General features: G+C 37.7%; 1 protein-coding gene across 3 annotated transcripts in view; it reads right to left on the bottom strand.

Moving 5' to 3' along the window:
- The window catches only part of LOC148427124 (voltage-dependent calcium channel subunit alpha-2/delta-3-like), a 100,920-nt gene that overhangs the window by 28,682 nt on the left and 48,806 nt on the right, over window positions 1–23,432 (bottom strand). For 2 of the 3 annotated variants that reach the window (XM_088402264.1, XM_088402278.1), the window contains exons 11-26: window positions 20,062–20,140; window positions 17,633–17,766; window positions 16,626–16,643; window positions 13,424–13,495; window positions 12,531–12,611; window positions 12,011–12,085; window positions 9,320–9,403; window positions 9,177–9,248; window positions 8,514–8,575; window positions 8,376–8,443; window positions 6,884–6,929; window positions 5,439–5,536; window positions 5,268–5,361; window positions 4,655–4,750; window positions 4,332–4,453; window positions 2,135–2,212 (exon numbers count right to left, since the gene is read on the bottom strand). In XM_088402264.1, coding sequence (XP_088258390.1) covers window positions 2,135–2,212; window positions 4,332–4,453; window positions 4,655–4,750; window positions 5,268–5,361; window positions 5,439–5,536; window positions 6,884–6,929; window positions 8,376–8,443; window positions 8,514–8,575; window positions 9,177–9,248; window positions 9,320–9,403; window positions 12,011–12,085; window positions 12,531–12,611; window positions 13,424–13,495; window positions 16,626–16,643; window positions 17,633–17,766; window positions 20,062–20,140 — 1,279 coding nt within the window. The remainder of the gene's footprint in view (window positions 1–2,134; window positions 2,213–4,331; window positions 4,454–4,654; window positions 4,751–5,267; window positions 5,362–5,438; window positions 5,537–6,883; window positions 6,930–8,375; window positions 8,444–8,513; window positions 8,576–9,176; window positions 9,249–9,319; window positions 9,404–12,010; window positions 12,086–12,530; window positions 12,612–13,423; window positions 13,496–16,625; window positions 16,644–17,632; window positions 17,767–20,061; window positions 20,141–23,432) is intronic. The other variant, XM_088402269.1, reaches the window with a different exon arrangement.

The following is a 23,432-nucleotide window of genomic DNA, read 5'->3' as shown; positions in this document are numbered from 1 at the left end:
ATTCATTTAGTCATATTCATTTAAACCTATTAGCCTAAAACATTTAAACATTCTTTCACTTGCTGTTTACTTACCCCGTTTCTGGCTATGTTGATATGTTGCATTTAGGACAGAAAACAAATGAATGAATGAATGAATGAATGAATGAATGAATGAGTGAATGATAGATAGATAGATAGATAGATAGATAGATAGATAGATAGATAGATAGATAGATAGATAGATAGATGTTTTCCAAAAATCTAGCCAAACGAAGCTCGTGTAATAGAAATGTTGCTCTGATAACTTAAACAGGTTGTTCCAATACCATATCACACACACAAACCCCAAAAAAATCGTCCCTTTTTGTCATTTTCTTTTTATAGTTGCTATAACATAAAACAGCAGTGAATTGCAGCTTATTAAAGCATGTACAATAAACATACACAGATGCTTTTGGTCTTCACGGCTGACCTGACATTCATGGCTCTGTGCGTTATGCCAGCAAACCCACTGCACGTGGCACACACAGGAATGTGACATACGCGCGCGCGCACACACTCACAGCTACGCGGGCATTCACGTGTGCGCGTGTGGGCGTGCGTCTGGCAACGTTGTGACTCAAGTGATGTCTGGGGGGCACGGGGGGAGGGGCTGCATTCGGCCCATGGGGTACCGTTGCGTGTGATGTCATCAGCCTGTCCTGTCAAGTTAGTCTGGTAGCGTATTCACAAGTCTCCCGCTCATTGGAACGCAGGCCAGTGAAAACTGGCCCTAACCGGCCTACGCTAAATTTGCATCCCAGCCTACATATCCCCTCCCGTCTGACTCTCTTACATAAAATCATTTTCATGGGCATCCCCCAATCTGACAGCCGCGATCATCATTACTGTACATCAGCAGCCTTTGCGATAGTAGCTTCCCCTGGTTGAAGGAAATACAGTCACTTGGATTGCGACTTCGCCCATCCGACGCGAGGATGCAACCTGAGAAAAATAAAACGGTGGCTCGCATGTTTACCGCCCAGCCAGGATTCCCATGTAGTATCTGCGTGCTTGTGCGAGAGAGCTGTGGCACCACACAGACTCTCCCATCGCTGTCCTTCTGCTCCAATGGTTTCCCCCAGGCCTAAGAGTACCCACAATGCACTGCTCTCATGTCAACGCAGTCAGGCAGCGTGAAAATGTTTCTCTTTTCTTGCCCTTCTCTCTTCCCTCCCTTGTCTCACCAATGCTTATTCCCGAGCCGATGCTTGCGCTCTGCCAAGATACAGTTTTGGCTTGTGATTCTTCTGCATAGATAATCATTTGAGCATCTGCGTGTGTGCCTAAATGGATTACTGTGCAAAACACACGTGTACATAACTTCTCAAAAACACCCATTTTTTTCACCTCAAAACCCCATATCTTCAAAAATCACAAGGGTGTATTATATCTAAAAGCACTTTGGTTTTGTGAAATTGTTTCACACGAGTCAAAGGCTTGAAAGTGGACAGTTAAAACTGGATTGCAAGGCTATAGAACTTCATTTTTCAACAAACAACAAGACAATCCCCATGTATTAAAATACTTCGGGTATAATGGTCCGAGTTTTTAAAACTTGAACCTTAGTGAGGATAAGCAAAGGATGGATGGATACAAACATATCTGGGAATGTAGAAAACATGAATTCAAAAGAGAAATCACATTTTGAAGACAATTTGTGAATAATATGTGTGTGGTTTTCTCAAGAACCCGTGGGAATGTGGTGCAGTTTGACAAGAAGACTACTGGTGATATGGTATCACTAGTGCTTGCAGAGTTGACTCAACGAACCAACTCTTTGAAAATAAGTAGACGGAAATTGCTGTTTGTAGGCCACTGTGACTTGGTAAAAACAATTGAAAAACAAGGAGAATTTAGTTTTTCATTCATTTATTTGTAAAAAGCAGGCCCATATTTTTTAATGTGGCAAAATATTCAATATGGTTGAAAAATAAAATCGAAACAGTTACAGGTTGTTGATTGAAATGTTTTGTATTGATTGTATTTTTGTAGGGGACATTGCATCAGTATTGTATGCGATCAAAACGCACAATTGTTAGAAGAGGAGAATTCTGCAGCCACTGTCAATTTAAGAGTGCATGGTGGAGATAAAAAAGGCATCCTCTACTTACCCGCAGCTATGGGCGATTTCCTCTCATCCAGCAGCTGAATGGCCGTGCTGGCTAAGACCACGCTCTTGTTTTCTGAACCTACAAGCACATACAGTACACACCTCGTGAATCATTTCAAAAAGAAAAAAAAAAAAAACGTTCATTTCTGAACTGACCACAGAGCGATCGGCGAGAGATGCACGGAAGATAAATGGCAAAGAGTATTATTTCATGGCTTGCAGCTTCCTGCCATGAGTGAGTGAGTCCAAGGCGACTTGAGCCATTGCCAGTAAATAAGAAGCTTTCGGATCACTTGTACTAGCTGAGACTAATGGAAAGACCGGGGCTGAGGCAAGATAAAAACAAGTTCCTCCTTTAGAAAAGGGGAATAAAAAAATTCTGAGCTGTTCTTTAACTCTGTGTGTGTTTCTTGCGTGTGTGTACGTTTTCTAGCGAGGACACTTTGAAAAGGGATGGACTTTTCACTAATAGAGCTATCAAAATTAATCAATGAATGAACACTTATCAAATTAATCGACAACTAGTTAAAGAATCGAATAATCGTTTACAGCTATTGTTCAACTCAAAGTCGTCCAAATCTTCTGATTTTAGCCTCTCAGCTTTAATTATTCTCTATTTTTTTCATGAAAGAAGATTATCTTTTGCGTTTAATCCAAATGAGACATTTACAAACATCTGCTTTGATTTTGGAGAGCAATGGCAGAACCAGTGAATGAGTGAGAGCCAAAAGTTTAGGAAGCACAACATTGTTCTCTCTCGTGTCACATTGCTTAATTTTTCTTTAGTTTTTTTTTTTCCCATTAAACAATAATAAATAAACATTAGATTGTTCATAGAGTAATTGTGGAAATAAAAATAAAATGGTTTTGCAATACACTTTATTCTAGATGAAAGTTTATCCATTTAGTTGATTAACTGATGAAATGAGCAATAGAATAATTGAGTCTAAAAACAGAGTGATAGCCTTCATTCCTAACGAATCTGATTTCATCCCAAAGCAATTACAACTGTCCACATGGGTGTAACAGATAACTGTAATGAATAAGAATGGAGAGAGGGACAGATAATAGCCTTAGTTTAGTGGTTCTCTGTGAATTTTTTCCCCCCAGTAAAATACCCCCTAAACAGCACAAAGCATTTTTTAGATGAAAAAAAAAGTAATAAATCAAACTTAAAACAGTGTTGTGCCATTCAAGTTTGATTTATTACATTTTGGAACTATATTTGTGGTGGCATCTTAATTTTATTGAGCAACTCCAGAAGATGGATCGCGTAACATCATCTGTTTTATTTCTGTCTCATCTATGTGCGAAAATTGTGTCACTAATGCAAAAAAGTCACTAGAACACAATTTAGAATAGTTGTTTCATGTGGGTGGCTCAGTGGATGAGTGCTACGCACACACATTTCAGTTCAGAGTCCTGAGTTCAAATCCAGCTGGCTCCGGCCTGAGTTTGCATGTTCTCCCCGTGCCTGTGTGAGTTCTCTCCTGGCATTCCAGCCTTCTCCCACATTCCAAAAACATGCGATTGGGTGCGTGAATGGTAATTCGTCTCTGTGTGCCCTGTGATTGGCTGGCAACCAGTCCAGGGTGTCCCCCGCCTACTGCCCGAGGACTGTGAGAATGAGGATAAGCGGCTACAGATAATGTATGGTTACTTCATGTGCCATTTAATGCGTTCTGAAATTTAAAAGAAATATATAATGCTCCAGTCACGGAAAAACATTCAATTACATTTTGTGTCAGCTGGAGATACCCTATTAAAATCTCCTATTTGAGATACACTGTAATAGAGGACCAAATATGTGTGTGAAGAATAAGAATGTAGAAAGTTGCCTTGTCCTCTTCATTTTCAAGCTCTTTGTATGACACCCAAATCAAGATGAATTTCACAGTTTTATTTTCATGCAATTTTATTCCCATATTGAGGAAAGAGAAGCAGAACACTTTTGGGGCTTGTATGTAACTAATCAATAAAGCTTACAGCAGAAGAGGGATAAAATTATAAATGAACATAAAACAACGCAAATAATTTTCACTATATATTTCAAGATCTTGTTTTAAGCCAGATAAATACACCATGAAAATGCCGGAAGAGTGCTGGAATTCACTATAAGGGTGCTTGAGCATCCCCCTAAATGGGCTCGAAACATCCATGCTTTGCAGACAAAAGTTGCAGCGCTATCATTCACTAACCTGTATTGAAGGGCAGGGAATAGACAAAGGTGCCCGGAACTTGTTCTGCTGCCCTTTTGTACCACAGGGGGAAGTGATCGGCATTGAAGACACCTTCTTTGTCCTCAGCAGTGAGGAAATCTCTTGAAACAGACGGGAATTACGCAATATTAACTCACTGGACAAATTAAATATTATGTACACTATGTATGCTGATTCCTATCATTTGCCGCATATATATATATATATATATATATATATATATATATATATATATATATATATATATATATATATATATATATATATATATATATATTATTATTATATATTATTTTACTTACTGACTAGTCAGCTTGTCAGGCACAACAAAGAGGTTGATTCTGGACAGGCCGGTCCTTGTGCCAAGATAGGCAATCTCGACTCCTTTGTCCGAGTTCCTGTGTTTTCAAATACAGTATTTAGCAAATATTTAGCAAAATTTTCATCCGCGGTTGTAATCGTCAGGACAGACATTACTTCAGATGTCCGTCATAGATCCGTCATTGAGTCTTGACCAGGAAATGCTAGATAGAGGTTTTTAAAGATAGACGTTCCCTAAATAAATATTAATTTTTTTAGTAAATTCAAATTCAGCAATACTTTGTTTTACTTGTAGGGTATGTGACGGATGAAATTTAGTCAAGACAGATGTTAATGGCAACCTTCTATAGTTGTAGGGCAGACAGTTCTAAATGAGAAGCGACATCCAGCAAATGAGTGTCATGTAAAGCATGATAATGCCATCCAGTGGACATGGTTGTAAACTGCACTCTTGTCCCTTGCATTACCCAAACGTGGGTTAATAAACATGATGGTGTATTTCATCATGTATTTCATTTCAGCAAAAAAAAAAAAGTAAGTTGTCCAACTCTGCATAGTACAATCTTGTTTAACGCGTGCATGTGTGTGGCATACTCAGACTTATTGAGCACCAAACTGGTCCAGTAAGCCTCTAGTGGGGCAGTTACCACTGCATCAAAAAGCACCTCTTGCACCAACTCTTTATCACCTATGAGAAAAAGCAGGATCTAGGTGTAAGGTGACAATATTACAATTTAAAATCTATTGTTGTTGAATTTTACAAACATTGTAGTTGGGGCTCCTGGCCACTGAGGTAGCGCTTAATTGCCTCGATCTGAGTCAGGTAGCGGTGCTCTGGGTGCTCATCTGTATTGCAGTATGTCCTATTATAAAACAGACAAATAATTGACCCCACTCCAGGAAACGAAAACATGTTATTCACTTGGCGCCAAATAATAATTGATGACAGAAGTTTTCCACATGGAGCAGTTTCACAATCACATTCACAAAGAAAAATCAACTGAACCCAAAAATGACACTTTTTTTGTTTTGGTTTTTTTCCGGTTGCTTCAGCACTTTTGTTTTTAAACTACTATCTATTGTTGCCAAACCTTTCACACTAAAAAAGGAAACCACTGACCAAAGTTGCAAAACATAACAAAATAAAGTAAGTTTTGCTTACCTCCTCAAACACTTGTAAAACTAGTATTTTTGTATGAAACAACTAACACAAAGCATTATATTAGTAAGAACACAATGTGCCAACACAACACTGATTGAAAGAATGAAAAACATCTGTCTATTGCCAAGCTCGACTGTCATAGTTCTACAAGCACATAGGCGTCCATATTTCAAGTGTTTTTATTCAAGATGTTCACAGGATGTACTGCGAACACAACAACACAAAGAGAAAACAGTTTTATTTGAGTGCATTTTGCTGAAATTCCTGATGGCCACAACGTCTCTGCTCAGATGTCATCAGTAATTTCCTATTCCTATTCTCCCTTTTGCTTATTCACCTCCACATTTTCTTGCTTGGCCTCATCTAATTCTCACTTGACTCACTCTTCCTGCTCCCCCAATGTACTCCACACTGACAGCTTACTTGTGGCTGATTTATAGCAGTCAGGTTGTTTGCAAAGTGAACTAATGACCTACAGCTATTTTCTCCTGTGGCCAGACAGTTGACAGGACCCTATAAGTAAAAGCCATAAATAATTGGAAGTTTGCAAGGATTATTTTGATCATTTGGAAATCGTGTGTAAAGCAATATTTTGTGTTCAAACTTTCCTTTGTGTGTTTCAAAATGACTCTGTGCAAAGCAGTGTTTGGCCTTTTAGCCAAAGAACTTGTGAGTGGTTTTGCAGTTGTTAATAGTTTTAGAAATTGCGTTGCATGAATCATGTTTAAAAGTCAGTTAGAAATGTTTCTTTGTAATATGTTCTATACAAATTATATACAGCTTTGTACAAAATGTATAGACCCCTGTTTGCAATGTGATTGAATTTCTGTTTAAAACTGAATTTTTCATTCAGAATAAGTAACATTTTACAGTGTATTTGTCACATTTTACCTTAATTTCTATATTGCTTGGAGCTTGTAAATGTATTATAATTCAAAGCAAAAGCTTTATGTCAAAAAAAAATCTCCTGATTGAGGATTTATATGCAGTTTCCTTCAAAATGTTGACTGAAATATCTAAAAGAATCTTAAAGACTTCGTTGTCATACCATTCATCTGCAAGGGCGACATCAGGATGCTCTAAGTCATGAAGGCCTATTTCAAAACAAAACATGAAGAAGCATGAAGTTACATTGGAGAAGCCGCTCAAGCCACATGTGTGAAAAATGTATTTTGTGTGTGGTTTTGGCAGATCCGATTGGATCATGCTCAGAGCCCTCCCAATGATGGATATGTTTGGAGTTCCAAACAGACCACCGTGACATGAATATTTACATCCATGAGGCTGGATATGCGAGTTAGACGCTGCGCTTGACAAAGGCATCAATCAAGATATAGTCAACACATCTAAAGAGCCACTCTCGAAATATTCAACTTTCCGTCAAGCGATGTGGTTTCAAGTTACATTTACTTCTTCAACGTGTGTGGTGCTATGCTCAGAAGTAGGGCTGAAAGATGGCAGAAGAAGACTGAATAAGGATTTTGCTTCAATTAATGATTTTCTTCAAATGAAGCTTGAATGAAGCTGACTTTGAAACCTCAACCAGACTTTGATCTATAACCCCTACGTGGAAATACTAATCTTGCTTTGAAACCTTACTTTGAAATCCTAACCCCGCTTTGTAATCCTGAAAGCTTTACCCTACTGTGAAACCCTAATTTGTAAAAACAACCCTCGTTTGAAATTTGACTTTAAAACCCCAACTCTACTTTGAAACCCTAATTTAATATCCTTAATATCGTTGCACCGTTTTTTTGCCATAATCATTATTTACTTCATTTATTTTAGTTCATCACTATTATTTGCAAGTATCAAGCCTTGAATCCTTGTTTATATACTGGTTGTTAAAAAAGGGCAATAAAGAGACATGTTTAACACAACATCATGAATAATCGTGTTGAATAATCGTGACTTCAATATTGACCATAATTATCGTGATTATTATTTTGGCCATAATCGCACAGCCCTATTTGAAACTGTAACCCTACTTCGCTACCTTAATTTGACATGCAACTCCTACTTTGAAATATGAATCCTACTTTGAACCCCTAGTTTGAAAGCCTAAAGCTGCTTTTAAGCCCTAGTTCTACTTTGAAACCCTAACTCCACATTTGAAACCTACCTTAAAAGCTTAAATGCTATTTCAAAATTCCAACCCGACTAAAAATAAATACATAGATAAAAATTCTGAGCCTTATTTTGAATCCATAAATTATTGGCACTTTTATTATTTGTGACCATAGTTAGAAAGCCTAGTGCAAACACATTAATCTCTTACATTATGTTTGTTCTTTTCCTCATGAATGTTTATTTTTTTTTCCCGATTGAGCTGAATAGGTTGTAGTTTGATGAACTGACATTATTATACTTGAATAGCTTCAGTCAAAAACAGTCGTATATGATTACAAAATTCAAATTAATAGTGGAAAACAATTGCAATGGATTATCCTGATCCATCTTTTATATTGTTTGAAAAGAGGTGTGAAGACTTTTAATATCCCCTGCATGCATACATTATACCTTTGCTGTGTATGTCATACCTTCTTCCACCGTAACATTCCCTGTGAAAAAGAACTTGCCGTGGCCCCTGGAAAGCGCTACTCCCAGACTAGCAATGGGAAAAAAAAAGTCTTTTGAATCATCACAATACAAAATCAAAATATGTCAATGTTTCTCACCTGAAAGGAGTACCCTGGATATCTGTGTAGTAGTAATCATTGTGCAACACCAGGACTCGCCTCTGGAAGAAAAAGTGTTCAGTCAAGCACTGATAGACTGCAGTTGACTGTATTCGTTGTGATTTGCTGTAGCATGGCTCCATCTAGCGGTGATAAGAATACTTGCCTGTGGCATACAATGGCAACGCACTGTTGACAGTTTTTTTTTTCTTCTTTTTTTTCCAACAATACTGTCACTTTGGATGAGTGTTGCGTGCTTGACTGTGTGTACTGTATTTGGAGATGCTGATTTGCATATTGAATGCTTATTAATCATCTGAAAGTATAACGCTTTCCACAAAGCTTTAAAATGGCAACGCAAAAGACTCACACACGCACAAATGCACACACACTTGCGTGCGTGTATTTCTCCAAAAGACACATCATGCCGCTGTCTCCCTTGTATTCAGCAACATGTGCATGTCGGAGATAAGGGGCTCACGCACTGAGGCAGACGCACTGGTGCATGCAGAATAAACCCAATCAGTCACAAATTCCCCAGTCTATGTTGTACATCGTTGTATAACCTCTTGGCAAAGTTCTCTTCCCCTGCTGAGTGCAGCGTTTCAAAAAAGTGCTTTTGTTTGCATGTTGTCCATCTTCAAAAGGGGGGGACCTGCTCACCCCTTTGTCGATGCTCTTTTTCACTTCCATTGAGAAGGTCCCTGTCTTCCTGTTGACCATAGCGTTCCTCAGCTGCAAGCGCAGAAACGATACTGAGAATCCAGCATTGGGTGCAGAAAGGCAAAAAATAACAAGAGTATCACCGTGTCGTCCTTGTCCTCCCATTCCACCTCGGACAGATCCACGCTGCTGTAGTTTGGCTTTCTTCGCTTTTTGCCGTCACCATACTGGGCAGGCAGAAGAAAAAGAGATATACAAAGCTAAATGCCTTAAATTAAAAAGTAACCAGGTTTTCAAACTGTAAAATCGGGACAATACACATTAGCACAAAATAAAATGTGCAGGATATTCAATTGGTTGTTTTTACTTTAAGTAAAACTAAATGCTAACTTGGACAATCACACTTAATTAAGTCAATCACGATCCAACCTTTTTTGCTGGATCCCAGTGTTGCGCCAATTTCGTGAAATTCGTAGCCCTCTCCCCGGGGACTTGTTCTAATTGGGGTTTTGTCTAATAATTAAAAACAATTTCCAGGTACCCCTGCAACCTGCTCATGGTAGAAAATTAACGTAGCTATCAACGTAACATTCAGTTATCTGTGAGAGTGAGTACATTTGTTGAATGAAAACTGTTTTCATTGTTTTGCAAATCCCTGTTAATAAAACTCAAAATCAATCAGCACAACATACCACACTTACCCACATTAGAAACACATAGCCAGAAACATCTTGCTATGGCCTGATGCCATTTCCCATGATTCTTAGATGCAGAAGCAAGACGAACAGGGTGCTTGAAAAGAAAAAATTCTTATAAGCTTCCTTATAATAAGATAAGTGGAACATTTTCTTAGTCCTTTGAACATGTAGTTGTACTCAATGTGTTTTGCTCTTTTGGGTTTCTTGATTTCGATGAAATTTCTGTTTATTCATTCAATTCTGTAAATGAAATCAAATATTTTTGTCAAATGTCTTGTGTGTGTGTATTCCATGACATATGGAAATAACATCAACTATACTTGTTGCTCGTTTTCTTTTCAGATAGATATTTTTGTTTGAAATTTAGAAGTGTCCAGACACTTTTGTAGAATTTCAAATTAAAAAAAAACATTCTGATAAGAAAAATGGAACATAAATGTAATTGCCATAGATCAACGAACATACACACACTCATAATGATGATAAAATAGTAGACCATATAATAAAACTATAATAGGGACTTTCTTTTCAATCACCCTGTAATTCTAATCTGGTATGTCCCAACGTGAATGTGAAAGTAGAACAGTTTGAATTCATTTTGAATTGGTTTATTGTATGAATCACAACCGTGAGATTGACATACTTATGGGCATATTAATTGGATTACTGACTAAAAAAAAAAAGATATCGGGACGTGTCCTATATAAAAGCAGGAAATCTTACTGTAACTGTCAAGACAATTACTGTAAACTGGGGCATTTAGTCAACCTACTATTAAAAAAAAAAACCTTAGGTGAAATTTATTTCAATGCAACAAACTTAAATAAGGTTTTGATATAGGCAATTCAACAAACTAACGCTATTGGCTACTTTAATGCTTGTGCTTATTAACATCATCAACATAAAAGTTAGTCCAACTTTTTTCATGCATAGTGCAAATGTGGTGCAAATGTGTTGGGTGGGCCAACAGCTTACCAAAACGCATTTTGTTGTTTTGTTTTTTTTTCATCTTTGTGTCAACATGTCTTTGTGGAGCTGGACTGCAAGCACGGAAAAAAAAGTCGCATCTGTGTTCTATCAGCCAAGATAGCCTCCCAACCTTCATTAGCACTACTCATTAACATCTTTAATAAAACCACTATTAAACCATCTGTTGGTCTGTCTGACAGACTATTTTCGCTTCACGTCCTCCTCCTCATCTTTTCTCATGTCAAACCCATCCCTCCATTTCAATTTCATCCTGCTATTTTATCCAGCAGCTTCCCTCTACGCATGCATTCCTCTTCTTTAGTTAGCACAAAAGCCATTCGTAACCATTCGGCCATTATATCTTTGCAGTGAAATAATGTGACTTCTACAAAAGTCATAAGCCCATATTTACTAAGCAAATGCAAATGTCTCTGCCCAGGGACATTGTGGTATGAAAAATTATGATGAAAATTTATGAAAAAAAAAATTATGACAATTTTTTGTTACCTGACAAGAACCCACATATATCGAGTGAACCCAACACTGTCTAGACTCTAGATTCTAGAGAATGTGCGATTTCTGAAGAAATTGCGTGTGAACGCGTAAGGGCTGAAGGGAGAGGCGTTGAAATGGTGGAATGACGTTGAATGTTTGAATGGGTTGAATCTGTGAAGAAATGTGAATAGTACAAAGTTGGAACTGGTTGAATGGGCCAAAGAATGTAGAAGATGCAAGGGAAAAACTGAAAAAAGTGGAAATTGTGTGGGTATTCGAATGGCAAAAACGTCAATTAATAGGTGAAAGGGAGTGTAAGGTAGTGGAAAAAACAATATTTAACATATAAAGTTTTCAAAGAAAGACCTACCTATTCCAATATAGCACTTTGCTTAAAATGTCATGAAATAATTAATGTTTGTAAAATTGCTCCAAGAAGGCATGCAACACTGATATCAGCATCTATTGCGAGCATTGATACCTTGAAAGCGGTATCGGCCCAATGCCAAAACTTAGCATTCGTGCTCGCCTATTTACAAATAAACCAATGTCCTGTATCATAATGAAGACATATGTTTCAACACTAAGCTGTGCAACATTTAAGTGGCTAAAAATACCCTCCAAAATAAGTTCACTTGTTAGCATCACTCCTGATCATCTACAAGTACTCACAAGTGGGCGCAGATCTGGGTGGGTGAGAATGTAGCCGTTGTTGGTAATTGCAAAAGCATAGCCGTGAATGCCCAACTAAGAGAAAAGACAGACAGGCAACAAACAGATACATTATTGATTAAGTGCCTAAAATTAGCAAAGTAAAATGTTTGGAGATTTTAAATAAAACAAACAAACATGCAAACATTCGTTAAAAATAATTATTGAGTTGATAAAATATTTCAGGAAAGTACAAGTTGATAATTTTTTTGTGTGTTCAGTTGTTTATTCAATTTTATTATTTTTAAAAGCCAGATTCTCCCCCGTACTAGAATGGTTCAACCCAACTTGTCACGTGCCACCTCTCGTTACCTGTCAAGTTAACACACGAGCAAGACATCGGGAATAATACGTATCAAGCCTCATGAAACCCTTCTTTTTCATCTTCACCACAGTTTGCTATTTCAATTACGGCAGCCATGTCAACGACAAGTCGATAATTGTAAAGGTAATTGGGAACAATAATAATAGCTCTTAATACCTTGTATTTAGGAATAGTCTTCAGTAGCTCTGAAACTGGGACATCTGTCCCGACCACTCCCAGTAAAATGCCATGGTTCCGCTTAAAATGACAAGATGAAATACAAAAAGTTAACATTTGCATTTTCATTTTCAAACATGAAAACTCTAGCCAAGTGTTGTAAGATCAAAAAAAAAATATTACTTTAGGTATTCGGTCAGTATCCGTCAAACACCTTTACATTAAATGGGTGTTTTTCTACATTTTTGTTATGCATCCACCGAAAAAATGATCCACGCAGCCTTGTTATTGACAACAAAGAGGCAATTAGGCGACGCATGCCAAAAGTGCATTTTAGCTATGTTCTGTGCAAACACTCTAAAAGGAATGCATACTATATCAAATTAGAGGTATATAGAATCATTTTAAGCCTTGTGAATGACATTTTATTTTGCACTGAAATTAATGTTATTCAACCACAAATATGTGGAAAAAAAGGTCTGTTTTGAGTTATGCGGTTATAAGTCGAGCCCTCTAAAATGTGGGTTGAAAATGAGGGGAAAAAACACGATTTGTACTCTGTGGAATATGGTACATAAACAGATGCCGTTTGGATGGTTTTGTTGCTCCCAGTCCTTTTTTTCTTGTTTTTTCGTTGTTTTTTTTAATCAAAATGGTCCTTTGAATATTAAAGGCAGCCGGACCCCTGTGGTAGACTAATGCAAAAAGGGCCAATTTTTGAAAATAGTCTTGAAAGTGATTTTCTGACAAGATTATAAAGGCCAAGAACTCTTTTTAACATTCATAGAATTCAACATTTGAGTGGGCCTGAAAGATCAATCAGTCAGTAAAATCTGGGACAGGCAGTAAGCTGCCAGGAGAGTCATAAAGAAAATACTAGCACGGATACTTACAGTCTCATTCTTGGTGCTGAACACTGGCATCGCCACGGTAGTCATCAGCACTGGACCTTGACCGTCATCCAGCTAAAGAGATATTTAGTGAGTGTGACAGAAAAAGATGTTGCTTGTTATTCTCCAAATGGCAAACCTGTGAGTAAAAGTGAAGCTACTCAGTCCTACTCAATTATCTTCTTCAGCGTACAACCGACTTAGATGACATGTTTTATTCATGTTCCTTATTTGACTTAAAACATGTTCAATCACAGCCTGTCTTTGATCTGCTTCAGAAAAAGATTATCCAAAGGCAGAGCTTCTAGTTAGGATGTGTGTATCTTTTCCCCCCACAAGACTGCTGGAATAATTAAGATATTTATCTTTCCACGGCCTGCCTGTCTACGGTTGTGACTTCAATTTTTTGATGAAAGCTGGACATGCTTGTATACATAATCAGAATGACTTGAGTTATCGGATACATTTTGCAGCGTCAAATTCATGTACATTCAAAGATTCTTTTGAGAGAGACTTTTTGTCCTGGTATGTGTGAAAATGTTTGATTACTTGTAATCAGACCTCAGAGTTGCATTTTCCTGCTACATTTTCATGATGCCGGAGTGATTATGATGAGAAGGACGATATCGATCCAGTTATTGCGTGTCCGTTTCTGCAGCAGCAATCAGTTTCCAATTATTGTGTTATAGAACAGATTGCACATCCTCAAAACACCACCTCTATTTTACCACCGGCAATAACCGGTAATGACAGGAAACTGCTCGTATCCATCCTGTCTGCGTCAGATACTGAGCGAAAAGAAGGCAGTGACCTGAGCTTTGACAGATGGTAATAGCGCATGCGGACACAGTATTGGACATCAAAGGGATAAAAAAATACAACTAAGTATTAGTGCTGGAACAACGGACTACCTTGCTGCTGGAAAAATGGTTATCGATCAAAGGACGGGGAATGAGTAGGACCTCATCTAAAAATAAAAACAAATATTTCCAAGCTTTCAGGTGTCGTATATTGGAACATATATCACCGGTAGGTAAACACATGGGCTAGGACATATTGTGTATTCTCATCAGCAGTTGGTGAACATCTCATTCACCGGCGCCCCATTTTGTGCTTGAATGCTAATTTGTTTTGTGGAATTCGGGCTTGGAAGGAGCTGCATGGAGATTGTGATTTACATCAACTTGTATTGCATCAAAGCATCTGAAGCACCATCTTTTGATGCTTAAAAGTGGGGATCGATACATTTCCCTCAGAAATGAACAACAGTCAACACCCGTCACCTCTCCGGAGCAGAAAATCAGGGACATCAGAACGCAATCACTATTCCGAGGAAAAGCGTAGAAATCAAAGCTTGGTTAGGCTATTGCACTGACATCCATGTATTATTTGGTATATTTAATTTGAAATTGACCAATGTATGCACATTGGCGATGTGTTATGTTGTTGTTGTTGATTTGTTATGTCTGTAGGCATCGGGTAAACATAAAAATACAGGAATCCTCCCATATGTACAGAATGCAACACATATGATCGCAGATGGTTAAGATCAGACCCTACCTTTAATGCATTCCATCACCACGCTGCCAAAATTCTAGAATGTCACCTGTTACCTAGAACATTTTTTCATCCCAAAGCTCTTAAATACTGTAGAAATGTTCAATATACTGTTGACTCTACTACACCTTTTTCTGAGAAGCAGTGGGTGGAAAAAAAAATCTTCAAGACACAAACACAGATTGCAACAACCCTCTGAAAGCACAGATACACACTCACGGTCTAAGGTTAATGGCACAGGGCACACCTTGTAATTTTGGTCCATGTGACAAATGCAAGTGCTTTTGAATGAGGTGATATTTGTTTCCTTGGAGACTGAGCACAGTAATGGGGTGCCATACTGAAAGCAGGCTTGCGTGAGCCCATTTCTAGGGATGTCTTAGGGCAATATTTCAATATCAATATGTATTGCCATAGAAACCTGAGTATTGTCAATATAAAAAAGCACTCATTATATTAATAAAATAAAATGATATTTTAAAAAGAATCAAGATGCAAGCACTTTTGCAGAAGCTATGATGTGATGTCAGTTTTGTGCCAGGAGCACAAAAGTGTTTTACGCTTGGATATTTTCATATTTTGGTATTTTTCCTCTTGACCGTTTTTTTTATTTAAATTGTATCGTTACATATTTTATTATTTTTAAACAATGGAATTGTTGTTCTTATTTTAAATCATTAAAAAACAAGTATTTATTCATTAATATTCAAATTACTTAATTATTATTTCCCGACATTTCTGATAACCAGAATATTAAAAAAAAGCACATATAAAAGCATATAAGTATCATTCATCTGTAAAATTTTTTCATCATGATGCGACAGTGATAACAACTGATAAAATTGAAATATTTTAACGTGGAAAGTGGAGACTGCGACCTGCAATATGTGGATGTTGAGCATTTTGTATGGCGGAAAAGATGCATTTCGCATAACTAATTTAATTTACACTACCAACAAGACTGTTTGGTCTTGGCAGACTCAACTAGAGCTAAATTGATCTCAATTAATTTGTCTGTTTTAAATGTGTATTAAAAAAAAATAATCATGGCTGGAGCTGCGTTGTGTAGATAGCCTGCTAATAAATACTGTAGATTTATACACAACTGCAATTCTCGACAATACTGTATTTGTGTTTTCTGCTAGGTGTCTAGCTCCTCATGAGAATTAATTCTCGGTGAAATGGTTCAAAGATACAAAATCATAAGCACAAACCATCCCATGACTCATCACGGGCCAACGAATTTTCGTTGAAAATATGAAAGTAAAATTTGATTTCACAACAGGCTTGTATACACTTAAAAGAAATGGACAATAAAAAATTAAAAACCTTGCCACTGCGAGTCTTCATGATTGTGTCATGCATGGCTGACGCTGCATGTCCACTGATGAATGAAAGTTAAGCATTTGCATAAATGCTTGGTGAGAAAACGTGCAAGAGAGACACTACCAACGACAACCACAAGAAATGCTTTGAAACCACAGCCTGAAGAAGAGTCGCAGAGTCGCACGTAATGTGAAAAGTTGTTTCACCTAACTAAACAGTCCCATTATTGTGGAATCTGAGAGCAAAAATCACACACATGACCACGCAGGCCTCAACACAACACATCGCAACACAACAACAACCTCAGAGTCTTTGTATTTACCTTTTGTGCTTGAGGGAGCTACGGGCAGTTCAAGTGGAAAAAGAGGAAGAGGACAGGAAAGGTCACCGCTTTTTTTCCGATCGGTAACAGAAATCATGCCACTGAGTTTCCACTCAACAAAGATTCCATCAAGCTGTACAAGTGAAGCTTTTAACATTCAGAGTGGAGACTAGGGATGAGTGAGAGGTCGGTGCACTACAAAACATACACTCAACAGACAAATACGGACGTTTGACCGATTATACACAAACATTTGACAAGATTTTGAAGTGACAATGTATAATATTTAGACCATTATTCATTTTGAAAACCTACTATGAATTTTAATAAGGTCGTACTAAACGTGTTCTATTTATATTACATGGAGAGTGCTACTCTGACTTTTTTTTTTTTAACTACGGAAAGCAACGGAGGAAAACTTCATTCAAAATCACATTTTGGATGTCGGTTTGTGTCTTGTGTGCAGAAGAGTGAGTTTCCGGTTTGTACGTCAATCGCGACTGCGCCGCGCAGCACAAGTTTCATGACCATGCACGGCGAGTGGGAGTTAAGTTGACCAGTTGATCAAGTTTCACTATTTTCATTTTTGGTGCACAGTGATAAATATTTAAACCTATTTTACCATATTATTAATTTAATGAATAATTGTACCAGTACTTCTGTCCATGTAGTGTTTTGGTTACTAAGGTTTGGGTAGCTCAGGTGGTCTACAAGTAAAGCAACACAGCAATTGAAATGATGAGCATTATTTTGCAGCGTATACCTTCAAACAACCCAGAGACCTAATATCTTTTGCCCTCCAAACACAAACACACGAAGCAGCTCATTTATATAATCGTTCCATTTGCTTCAATTGCACAGACAAAATGAGTGTTATTTTGCCCTGCTTATTGAAAAAATAAACCGACACATAAATAGAACACGTAAACGATGTTATGTATTCTTTAAAAAATGAAAAACGGTCGAGCTCTTGGACAGATTGTGTAAACCTGAATTCAGCAACTTACAGTGCTATCAATGTAGGCCTCGGTCCAAACCGTATCATGTTCCCTGTCGATCACTTTGGGACGACTCAGCACATGAAGATACTCCATCACATTCTCCTGCACATCCGCCAGTGTGGAGATTTGAGTAAAGTACCCTGTTGGGAAAAGTTGGAGAAGAAACTCCTGTGAATTTCCAAGAGAATTACCAATGATATAGTTTATTCTCTTCATTTTATTGCCCCTCCTCCCCAAAAAAACTGAAAAGGAATTACATTTAAAGTACAGTTCAGCAGGTTGTATACAGCTTTGAGATAAAGCTTGATACATCCTCCTGCAATATCAAGATGATTCCCTGCAGAAGGAAAACCAGCATGGGCTGGGAAGTATGGCAACGGTAAATGCATCTTACTATAAATGCTATGCAAAAACACTATCCTTTCAACTAAATGTGATGCAATTTCATATGGCGATAATGTCACTACTTATTGTGATGCTGCTGGCTGTGTGCGAGGGAATGAATGCGCTGCTATCTTAACAGGGGGCAGAAGGAATCAGGGAAGCAAAACGTCCGACAGAGAGGACAAATGTGACAAGGGGGATAGGGGAAACGAAAGACACCACACTTCCACCCGTCCATGAAAGCAAACTGTCAGCATCACCATGAGGCAGTGAGGGGGAAAATCAGAGCAAGTGGAAATAGATTTTGGGGTCATCGGTCTAGGCAGTTTATTCCACATGGAGAAAGGTGCCAGCGCCAGAAGAGTCTAAGACTAATACTTAACTCGGATGTGGGATGGGGAAAAGTCAGTCACAACTTCACAACATATGAAATTTAAGGGCAGGAAATACAAAAACAGAACTATATTGGAGAGTACAATTTCTGAAGAAATTGGGAGTAAATGCTGAAAGCCAAATGAAAAATTTTGGAAAAGAGAAATACTTTAGAATGCTTTGTAATCATGGGGTAAACTATCAAGGTTTTGAATTATGTGATTAATATTGAACTTTGTGGAATCACGTGGAGAAACATTAAACAATATGGATGAATCGCAATACCTCAGTAATTACGGGTACAGTGGAACTCCTGGATACCAAAGCTCCTGGACACGAAATAGTCACTTTACGAGTTACTCAGTCAAATTTTTTGCCTCATAATCCGAGAAAAAATTCAATATACGAGCGATAACTCGCATGCTCCAAGAGAAAACATGAAATTCCTTCACGCATTAAACGTGCCATACCAGTGCGCCAGTATCCTGCTCTCCCATTGGTCCGAATCCCTCCCATTTATTGTCCTGCTCTCCTATTGGCTGTGCTGTACATGCAGCTCGCTAGTGTACAACTTTCTCGTCGTCATTCAGTAAGGCTGGCGTTATTATTGGCGTGAATCTTGTGAACGGCATCTCTAAATGGCATCTCATACTTGACATCTTGACATACTTGACAGTGAAATGAACCAAGTTATCTCCTTTGTACAGCAAGAGAACTTGGGATCCCGCTATTACTCCACTAGAAAGTCTAGTGCTTCTCAATAATTTTGTAAAGCCCCCAGTAAAGAGCAAACATCTCATGCCCCCCCCTTGCTGCAAAAGCAATATAAATAACATTTCAACACATTTTAACACTTATGCTAAATTGTTAAACTTTTGGCCTGTTCCATAGGGTCATCTGCCCCCCCAAAGGCATCGCCTCACCCCCATGATTTGAGAAGGACTGAGATAGTCGTTTACAATACACACCCCCCCACACACACACACACACACACACACACACACACACACGGACAAGTCGCATAGAAGCTCACACGAGGCACAAAACAAGCTGCCTCAGTGTAGCAGCATCGTTTATCATGGCAACGAGTGAAGAATGGCTGGTCCCCACGGAGGCCTAAGGGCGTCCTACGAGCTGCGCCACAAGGGAGAGCCAGATGAGCTGGGGAGCCAAAAAAAAAAAAAAGAATGCTCCCTGCTTTCACTTACACAGTGCACCTATCATTGGAACAGGCCTGGGTAGCAGTGGAGTGAATCCTTTATGATAAGGGTATAAATATATTCTAATGGCTCTCTTTTGGCACTTGTCTGTATCCAGAATATACATAGTCATGTCCACGAAGGTTGACAGGATGCAGGTGCAACCAGTGCAGGGGTCGGCAGCCAGAGATACTCAAAGAGCCATTTGGACTGTCTCCCGCAGAATAAAGAAAAAAAAAAACGGAGAATAATTCCAAGTGAGGCCCACTCCATTAATGTTTTTCCAACGTCATCAAGAGTCACAGCAGAACAAAGAAAGAGCCACGTGTGGCCCTAGAGCCATAGCTTCAAACCCCTGAACTAGTCATAAATCTGTTCAGGCCTTTATCTAAGGTACATTATAGATATGTTATAAATAAGCAACTTTCTATTAGAGTCAAACAGAAATGACTTAAATGAGTGAGCATATGTTTATCGCACCTTTGTTAGCACATGCCATCCATTTGAGATTATCTGCAAAGGCTGACTCTCGGCCAATCAGGTAAGGGAATATGCGGACCTGTGGAAAAAAAAAAACAGATAGCAGCCGTCAGTCACGGTAATCATATTTCCACAGGGCTCACCTTACCAGCAAGGGTAAGATAATTCAGTCAAAACAAGGCTGGTGCTTCGTTCTGGATTTGCAAGTGATTAGCAGGCCTGCTCTGTTGATTTCCTAACGCATTTGTTTCCCAAATCAAATACGGCTGTTGTTTAGTTGAATTCACATCATTTTTATGAATCTAAAGAAGGACCAAATACGTCATTTTCAGAAGTTATAGATACATGTTAGGAACGTCACCATAGCCAACTTTTGTGAAAAGTAATGGGAAGGTCATCAATGCAAAATCAGTTGCAGCAGGTACAGAGGTGTGTGCGTGTGTGTGTGTTTGTGTGTAAAGTACATACTTTGCCAGATTGGAGCAAATGCAAGCCTTCAGGGGCGCAGCTGTCACAGCACCCAAGCCTGTATTTTTCACTGCCTCTCTTTTCTCTGATAGCATGTGTCCGCTTACGTGTGTGCGCTTGTGTGTACTGAATGGGACACTACATGTTTGACTGAGCCTGTGTTTATACTCTTTTGAAAGGCTGCACTTGAAATAAGTGTGTCATGTATTGATTGGCCTCCTTTCCAACGTTTGCTTTCAAATAAGTCCATGATGAGTCAGTTGTTAAGTGATGTACGGAAAGCAGATTACTGCCACAACAGGACGAAAGAAGTCTCTATCATGTTTGTTACATGAAAAGTACTGAGTTTTTAAATGATTATTATCATTCAAAAAAGTAAAAATCTGACATTTATTATGTGAAGACAACAAAGGTATGTAAAACTGTGAAAAATATATAAAACATGAAAAGCATGTTGTTTGTTGGAATTTACAATGTAAAAATGGGGATAGTAATGTAAAAACATGAAGTGGTATGTAAAAATGTGGGACTTATGTTAAATTGTGAAAATGTTCACGTAAAATCAGTCATAGAGTAAAGATGTGAAAAGTATGCAAAAACATGAAACTTATCTGGAAGAAAAAAGAAAACCATCTTATAAAAACCTGAAATGTATCATGTAAAAACAAAATATCATATAAACATAAAACATAAAACCTGTTCAAATATGAACACATTCATGTAAAAACTTTAAATTCAACATAAAAAAAACAAGAAATCATAGAAATTTGAAAGTACCCAGATGTGAAAATGACAAAAATTGAAACACGAAAACCTGAGTAAAAATATGAAATGCATCATGTCAAGATGCAAAAACTATGACAAAACATGAAAATGATCATATAAAAACTTGAAAGCTAACTTTTATAAACTACACCAGAAAAAACACCTGACATTTATCATGTAAAAATGTGAATGGTATCATAAAAATGTAAACAATTTGTAAAAACATGAAAAAGTATAAACACATCAAAAGTATTATGAAAAGCAATGTTATATATTATAATGTAAAACCGTGAAACCTATCGCCGTATATTATGTGATAACTTATACTGCACCATGGAATCTTTCATGTAAAAATGTGAAACTAGCAAAAATGCAAAAAGCATATAAAATCCTGAAATTCATTATGTTAAAAACGTGAAAAGTATCGCGCAATAACTTGATACGGAACTTTTTTGTCAGCAATTGGCTTCTTAGAATTATAATATACTGACTCGTAAACATTGTTTTAGAGCAGTAAAGAAGAAACAATTACTTTAAGCTAGCCAACTGGTACCTGGTCCATCATTTGTTTTTATTATGGACATTGTTGCTTCATTGTCAACTGTTTGTGATGGCTGAAGTTGCAATTTAATCACACCATCTGGACAAAAATACACATTTGTACATATAAAACACTGAGCATTTAGGTTTACATGGTCAATGTGACACACTATGTCAGCAGGTTTGCTGCATGGCGGCCTATAGATAAGAGAAGCCTCAGAAGTACACTTCACTGGTCAGTGAGAGGTCAAACTACAGGAGACTGCCTATTAAATATGAAAATGCTTGACTGCATAGCAAAATGCTGCCTGAGTACAAACAAGCAGCCACAGCATGCAAACTTCAACTTAGTTGAATGCACACATGAATATAAGGAAACCCTTTCAAATATTTACAACATAAATGTGGCCGTCTCCGGCAAAAAGATTTTAAGGCTGAAAAGATGAAAATTGACATGCTCACATATTCCAATTTTACACTTAATTCTCTTTAAAATTATATATACTAGATGTGGGGAGCTCAAAAATTAAGATAAACCCATTTCAATAGAAAAACAGTGCAGCGACCCCCCCGCATTACAGCTTCCCTGGCTCATGTTTTTTTCATGTTACAAACTAGAATACTAAGTTCTTCCCCTTGTTTCTGCATTTTTCTCGCTTTACGGCATCAACAACATTTCCAAAATTCAAACATGGCAGTCAGTGTGCATGTTTTTGACTGTATGAGCTGCACTACGCTAGTACGTCACGACACACGTCACTGCATACGTCACTAAGATGCTGGTAAGCTATTGGTCGGCGTCACGGTGTCACTAATATGTCGACACGCTAAAGAGTTGATGCCGTGTGAGTGCTTACAATATTGTATTCACTGTGGATTTTATTGCTTAATTCAAACTTAAATTGGTTAGTCGTGGGTCCCAAGATTGCTAATGATGTTAAAAGGAGAAGTAAGAAGATGATTAGTATGGAAATGAAGCTGGAGATTATCAAGAAATACGAATAAGGTCCGTACGTTGTTAGGGAATATCGCATCACTTCAAAGGTAAATAAAATGTCCTTTTCCCTTTATATATTTTTTTATTTATGATGTTATTCAATTATATACATGTATATTATATAAAAGCAGTACTTACAATACTATTTTGTTACTCATTTTTAATACGTATTTACAATGTTGATGTTTTTACCGGAGGTTTTACATGCATTAGCTAATGACCATAGGTTTCTATTGCCCGCCATACGAAGATTTCCACTTACGATACCAACCCCGGACTCGTATTAATTTGTATTACACAAATGCAATTGTTCATCACAATTGCGTGTTTGGACAAATGGGGTCACTTTTAACATATTATTAAAAAAATAATCTTTTTGGATTGGCTTTTAATCATTGCAAAGTTGTTAACAACACTCTTCTCTGTAATTGGCAATTTTGGGACATACAGTATTTAGTGTCACCTTAAATGGACTTTTAGCTATCAAAGAGAGGGCAGTATGTGCGTGCACACACACATCTGTAGATAAGTGCCACAATCATTCTTAATTTCTGAGAAAATTGCCTCAATCTCCACTTTCCTTTTGTTCCTGTAAGAGCGA

Source organism: Hippichthys cyanospilos, chromosome 2 (genome assembly GCF_059441005.1).
Source record: "Hippichthys cyanospilos isolate Australia breed blue-spotted pipefish chromosome 2, RoL_Hcya_1.0, whole genome shotgun sequence".
NCBI lineage: Eukaryota > Metazoa > Chordata > Actinopteri > Syngnathiformes > Syngnathidae > Hippichthys > Hippichthys cyanospilos.
This window is presented reverse-complemented; position numbering and strand designations above follow the sequence as displayed.